The 7,361-nt window shown below is 41.4% G+C and overlaps 1 protein-coding gene across 1 annotated transcript in view; it reads right to left on the bottom strand.

Moving 5' to 3' along the window:
• Positions 1–1,408: 1,408 nt before the first annotated feature.
• Positions 1,409–7,361, bottom strand: part of Gdap2 (ganglioside induced differentiation associated protein 2) — a 51,587-nt gene continuing 45,634 nt past the window's right edge. Inside the window, exon 14 of the mRNA XM_005357096.3 lies at positions 1,409–2,252. Coding sequence (XP_005357153.1) covers positions 2,205–2,252 — 48 coding nt within the window. The 3' untranslated portion in view covers positions 1,409–2,204. The remainder of the gene's footprint in view (positions 2,253–7,361) is intronic.

The following is a 7,361-nucleotide window of genomic DNA, read 5'->3' as shown; positions in this document are numbered from 1 at the left end:
GAGACTATGTCTGAAAAATAGACATTGTTCATATACAAATGTCTCTGTTCAAACAACAAGGTAGATGACTGCTTCTATTACGTAGAGCAGCAATGGTTCAGGCCAGATGTCAGTTCTTGGTAGCTAAATCCAGCGTTGGCAGGGCATGGTCCTAGTGAGCAATGCCTCAGATCAAACGACCCAAGGATGGCTGTAGGGAGGAAGCTAAAACACCAGATATCTTAACGATGAAAGGGTTAGAGGAATAATGGAAGTAAGTTTACATCTGACCTCTGACTGGCTGGCTGATGACCTAGAGTGTCCCAGGAAGTCCTTACCACGCAGGCAGACAGAACAAATGAGTGGCTTCCATGTCTAACAATGATACTGATCCAGGAAACATGAAACACTTCTTGTCTCTATGAAACAATCTAAAATGATTACTGGGGAATAATATAAAATGACTATCTTATAAAGAGAAGTACACTTCTTTTCCTCCACTGAAAAACGTTTAGACAAAAAGCAATGGATCCTTGGAAGCACTGACAGGGCACCTTTTCCACGATCCCTTTAAATTCTCACAGGAGATCAGAAGGGTTCGACTAGCCGGGCGGTGGTGGCGCACGCCTTTAATCCCAGCACTCGGGAGGCAGAGGCAGGCGGATCTCTGTGAGTTCGAGGCCAGCCTGGTCTACCAAGGGAGTTCCAGGACAGGCTCCAAAGCTACAGAGAAACCCTGTCTCGAAAAACCAAAAAAAAAAAACAAAAAAAAGGGTTCGACTTTCTCCTCTCTGAACTGCAAATGTGCAGGATACAGTGAAGGAGACAGAGGTGGGTGGGTGTGGGCACCAAAAGGACTATAAAGACACCACATGGGAACCATAACGCTTTGACCTTAATTCAGGAAGAGACTGTTAAAATGGGTAACAGATGTCTCTCGTTAATTGGCAGTACTGTAGGTGAGCCAGAAGAAAACCTACAAAGCAGTAAGTGGTCAGAGGGTCAGGGGTGGGATTTTTTGTGCCCCACCCCCAAATACAGCTCAGTCACTCAAAAGGTACCAAAGGCCCATGGAATGCCTTACAGAATTCCTTTACACTTATTACTCTTATAACATTACTGAAGACACCCTACCCGACACCCAATTCCCTCAAAGCCTCTGCATCCTAGGACAGCCAAGTTCTTTCTAAACACTATCTTCATGTTACCTCTATGAGGTAGGTTGTATAATTCCACTTTTCATCCATAAAGAAACTATGGCACATAGAGCCTGCGTGGCAAAGGTTTTCTAGAAAGTGAATTATCAGATCTTTGGATTTGGGTACTATTACATACTTCTACTCTACTGATGTAGGCGACGCAAGAGACGCTGAGCCAACACAATCATTTACGACTCTGAGAAGACAGCAGTGTGGTCAGGAATGGAGTCTTAGGAAATGCTCTTTACTTCGGAGTGCTGTCAGCACATACATTCCTTTGATAAGGAGACCAATCACATGATTAGAGAAGGAGTTGAAGATACAGTCTTTGTGGTCCCCACACTGCTGAGCCCAGAACAGTGTCCATCTTAACAAAGCACACGACCCAGGAAGCACTTACACCTCACTCTTACTGCAAGTCCTGTGTTTTGTGAAGATTTTTATAGTTTCAACCAGATACATTTCTATGTTCTTGGTCCTGGACAATTCTGGATTATAATCAGTTCGTCTGTATAAAATGTAAATGGTATTAAAGCCAGGGTTTGAGGGAAACAATGCATCCGTTCAGCATCCATTGGTTGTATATATTTTGAGAAATTCAGATCCACAAAGGAAGCGTGCACTGGTTGAGGAGACACTGAACAATGTTGGTGGCCTGGGTAACGGCGAGTCCAGAGTGTGCACTGTCAGAGATGATGGAAGCAAGGTTGGTGGCCTGGGTAACAGGGTCCCGAGGCCAGGAAACTGAAGACACTCAAAAATTGACCCCCAGTTTCTATTAATGCTCTATAAATGAACATTTCCATTTGATACAAATATACAAATTTAAAATGTATGCAGTTCAGTATGGCCTACCAGTTTCAGAGTGTTTATGTGCCAGAAAATATATAGTCAATAAAAAAATACCAGAGAGGTGGGGACAAAAGCTCTCTGGATCTGTACAGCAAAAATGAACATCACTTCACTAGGTGGTGAGTTGTGGTGAAATGGAATTCCGTGACCGAGAAGTACTGGAAAGGCAGCAGGTCACAAATCTGGTGATGGAGGATAGGATGCAAAGTAAGGCCCATTTTCCTGTGGAGAGGAGAAGAGACAAGGCCATTAAACAACAGGGCAGTTCAAGAGGATGTGCAAGACGGGGACGTGTACTGAATGGAAAAGCGCCTGGGAGAGGCGCAGCATGTGTGCGGTGTGGGCAGCGCTGAGCAGTCTCACTGGGACGTGTCACAGCTGCTCTAAAGTATGGAGAAGCTACAGGATGACAATGGACTCCAATAACAGCATCGCTCCTTGAACATTCTAGGTGCTGAACTCCTTGTTTCCACTGCCCCTTAAGTTCTCACATGATGGCAGGAGATAGGTAACATTCTTATTTTACTGACAAGGAAAATGAAGAGCACACAGATTATATAATTCAACTCATGAACCTGCTAAGTAACAAGCTGAGCTTACATTTAAAGAGAAGTTTGTCTTGACACTGGATTCTTGTTAGATGGCGTTACCCTTCCATTCTGATTCTCCATTTAGTTATGGAACAATACAAATAATTTCTGAAGAATTTAGTAGCCGTCACTGTTTGGCAGCAGGCATCTTCAAGTCACGCCCGAGTGGCAAGGCTTATAACGATTACAATTCTCAGGCCATTTAGTTCCACGTCAAGATGGAAAATTAAATGCCAGAAGCTTAATGTCAAATGTTGAAGGCAACCAACTAGTGTAAGGAGAAATTCTTTGGATAATCATGGTTAAACACAAGGCAGCTAACTTTATGGTAGGAGGATCCTAGATTAGATTTATGAGTTGTAAGACCAGAGTCTCTCTTTCAGGAAAAATATTTCTTTGGCAAAGAACTTGTTTTTCAGTAAGCCACAAACAGGAAATGCTTACCATTAAAATAAGGCACCGGGGGCACATGCCTTTAATCCCAGCACCTGCGCAGATCTCTGTGAGTTTGAGGCCAGCCTGGTCTACAAGAGCTAGTTCCAGAACAGGTTCTAAAGCTACAGAGAAACACTGTCTTGAAAATCAAAAATCAATCAATCAATCAATCAAACAAACAAAAAGAAAAGAAAAAGGCACCTGGTGTTGGTGGTGCACACCTTTAATCCTAACACTTGGGAGGCAGAGACAGATGGATCTCAGTTAGTTAGAGATAAGCCTGGTCTACAGAGCAAGTTCCAGGACAGCTAGGACTATTATGTAGAGAAACTCTGTCTCAAAAACAAAAAACATAAACAAACAAAGAAGCAAATAAATAATAAAAACAAGGTAATGCAGCAGTCAGGAGTGAAGAGAAAGGAGGAAGGAAGTAGGCTGTTCCACAGCATTTACCTTACAGCTACAGGAACAATGAGTAGACCTGGTCTTGAACCCAGTGGACAATTTCATGTTATCAGAGCGCAAGTGAGCCAAGAGCTCAGCCAGTTTTCAGAGCAGATGCTCTGAGCAGGAACTGACCCTGGTGGTGGCATAGCCAGGAAATCAAAAGGTCATCTAAGACTTTTTGATAATAAGCAAATCTGACCAGGTATGGGAGAAAAAAAATAGAAATAAATCTCAGAATTAGATACATTTCTGGAAACTTGGGAGAAAAGCTTGCATTTTGCTTGTCTATCATGATCTGTAATCTAAGCAGTTCTGCAGAAAGTCATGCCTCGAGAAACAGAGCCCAAAGAGAAATCTATTCTGAACACCTCTGTAAGGTTTCTCGTCTATTCTCTTATTCTAGTTTCCAAAGATTCTCATATCTGCATTGATTTTTGTGACAAACTAACGGGACATGCCTGATCTGCAATGCCACGAACCAGAGCTTCCCACATTGACTTCACACTGCTCAGGAGATCACTGAACCATCAGCCAGCTTCTCTATTTCTGGCAACAATCACAGTAATTTAAAGAATTCTCCCCGGTCAAAATGACATACTCTGATTTTATTTGTAAGAATGCTGACTTGCTCTTTTCTGGAAGTTGCTGCAGTATTATTTTTATCTAGATAAAAAGTACCTTTCAACTATTTTTCAAAGGTCCCTTTTAATCTTATAGAAACTGTTGGCTTCCTAAATGCAGAATCTTTGAAATGGTTTTTTAGGTCCACTGAAACTGATACCAATCAACACCAATTCAGTCCTTTACCAAATAAAGAACCTATTATGTGTTATCAAGTGTAAGGCACAAACTGAACATAGAGTACGCCAACTCTGTACTCCTCTTCTCCAGTCATGATTTAAATCTTCCTTACAAATCAGCATCTAGCCACCTCCTGGTGTCTCAGGTCCACATCCCATAACTCTGTGCTGCAAACTGAACACACTACCCGAACCTTTCCCAAGTCTCTCAAGACTTTCCCTCGCATTGCTTCTCTGCGGCAATAAAAATACCATCCATCAAAAGTACATGCTTTTCCTTCATCTCCCATGACTATTTATCTCCAAAATATCACAGCTCAAATACCTCCTAACTTCAAACCCTTGCCAAGCCCAGAAACACAGCTTCCTCTGGTCTCAGCTGAGGCAAAGTCCTGTAGACTTGCTTCTCTCTTCATCAAGCTGTGCTCTTCCACATCCACACTGGTCTCTCTGCACAGAAATGTAAGGGCAGAACACTCCCCACTGACGGCAAAGCCAATGGCCTTTAGCACTGCAGGCACAGTGGCAGATGTCATGCTATGCCCCTGCCTGTCCCTGAACACTGTCTCCTCATACCCTAGCCCGTTGAATTTTATGCATGTCATCAGTCCTCATACACAGATGGCATAGTATCTCCATTCTAAAAAACTCTAGCATAAGTAGAGAGAGAGAGATGGTTTAATGAGTCAACTGTCAGTTTAGAAGTTATTCTTCCTTTTGACACTGATCCTGTCATTGTGTCCTTTTTGATACTCAAAACAACTGAAATCTAAAACACACAAGCAAAACAAAAGCAGGCTCGAGTCTGGTGGAATAATCTTTCTGTATTTGCGGGAAAAAAAATTAGACATTTAGATGATAGTTTAGAAATGTCATTCAAATTTTGGGTCTCCAAATGTTCTTTTGTGCCTTTTACATTTCCTGCTATTAATTCAAGCATGACAAGTAGAGTTCAAGGCAAACAATAGTCAGCTTTTACTTCAGCAATTTTCATGTAAATACAAACTGATGTAGCTTTTCCCCATCCCATATATTGAATAATCTTTGTTCTATGATTCAGCTGCTCCCATTACAAATCCTTTCTGTGCAACAGCCAAATGTGAAACTTTATTAGCTCCTAGAACACAGTAAATGTTTTGCTTCACAAACACTGAGAGAAACAATTAATAAATGAAACCTCCTGAAACTGAAAAGCTTCTGTAAAGCAAAGCACACAGCCAACAAGACAAAACGACAGCCTACAGAATGGGAAAAGATCTTCACTAACCCTACATCAGACAGAGGTCTGATCTCCAAAATATACAAAGAACTCAAGAAATTGGTCACCAAAGAACACATAATCCAATAAAAATTGAGTACAGACCTAAACAGAAAACTCTCAACAGAGGAATCTAAAACGGCTGAAAGACACTTAAGGAAATGTTTAACATTCTTAATCATCAGAGAAATGCAAATCAAAACAACTCTGAGATTCCATCTTACACCTGTAAGAATGGCCAAGATCAAAAACAATGATGACAAGAGGTTGTGGGGAAAAGGGAACACTTCTGCATTGCTGGTGGGAATGCAAACTGGTACAACCCCTTTGTATGTCAGTGGCGCGATTTCTCAGAAAATTAGGAAACAACCTTTCTCAAGACCTAGTAATACCACTTTTGGGTATATATCCAAAGGATGCTCAATTGTGCCACAAGGACAAGTGCTCAACTATGTTCATAGCAGCTTTGTTTGTCATAGCCAGAACCTGGAAACAACCTAAATGCCCCTTGACTGAAGAATGGATGAGGAAAATGTGGCACATTTACACAATGGAGTACTACACAGCAGAAAAAATAATGACAGCTTGAATTTTGCAGGCAAATGGATAGAGCTAGAAAACATTGTTTTGAGTGAGGTAACCCAGACACAGAAAGACAATCATCACATGTACTCACTCATAGGTGGTTTTTAAACATAAAGCAATGAAAACCAGGCTACAAACCACAATCCCAGAGAGCTTAGACAACAATGAGGACACTAAGAGAGACTTACATAGATCTAATCTACATGAGAAGTAGAAAGTAGAAAAAGACAAGATCTCCTGAGTAAATTGGGAGCATGGGGACCTTGGGGGAGGGTTGAAGCAGAGGGGAGAGGCAGGAAGGGGAGCAGAGAAAAATGTAGAGATCAATAAAAATCAATAAAAACAAATAAAAAATGTTTTGCTCTCCACATAAGGGGAACAGAAGCCATCACTGAAACTGGAGAACCCTTAGAGAGAGATGTCCTGCATGACTTTTGTTTGAGGTATATAACATATTGTACAACAATCGGGGAGAATACTTCAAACTCAGTATTACTTTCCAAGATGTCCTCTGGCTCATGCATAGAGATATATAATCAGCAAAAGTTACATAAGGTGCTTGATTGACTTTTGGCAAAGTTCTCAAAAAAGATTATAAAGGTGATGCTGTGATATACACAATAGAAAAGAACTTTAGTGAAGTTTAGGAGAGTCGTGATTCAGCAACAGATCTATGAATGTACCTATAAATAACATCACTAACATGGTAGATGCATTAAAACCATTACTATAACCTTCAGGAAATACAACTTGTAACAGGGCAGAGGCTACTGAGAAAGGCTGCCTGACAATGTCTATGGTGCAAATAGACACCAATCCAATCTGGCTGTTCATAGAGCTAAAAGCCTCAGTCTTAAGAAAAGTGACAGAAACTACACAACCAAATACCAGCTTTAAATTCATGGCTGAGAAACCCTCTTGGGATAAGAACTTTTCCTAAGGCGTTGTGTGAAAAATACTAAATTATTATTCCAAAGCTCACAGCTACTGCACTGCAGCAGTTCACACACTCAGATGCTTACACCTGCAGCAGTTCACACACTCAGATGCTTACACCTGCAGCAGTTCACACACTCACATGCTTACACCTGCAGCAGTTCACACACTCACATGCTTACACCTGCAGCAGTTCACACACTCACATGCTTACACCTGTAGTTCACACACTCCCATGCTCACACCTGTAGCAGTTCACACACTCACATGCTTACAATGC

The sequence above is a fragment of the Microtus ochrogaster genome, chromosome 21, assembly GCF_000317375.1.
Source record: "Microtus ochrogaster isolate Prairie Vole_2 chromosome 21, MicOch1.0, whole genome shotgun sequence".
In the NCBI taxonomy this organism is placed as follows: domain Eukaryota; kingdom Metazoa; phylum Chordata; class Mammalia; order Rodentia; family Cricetidae; genus Microtus; species Microtus ochrogaster.
The sequence above is the reverse complement of the archived record's forward strand: the minus strand, read 5'-3'. Positions and strand labels throughout refer to the sequence as shown.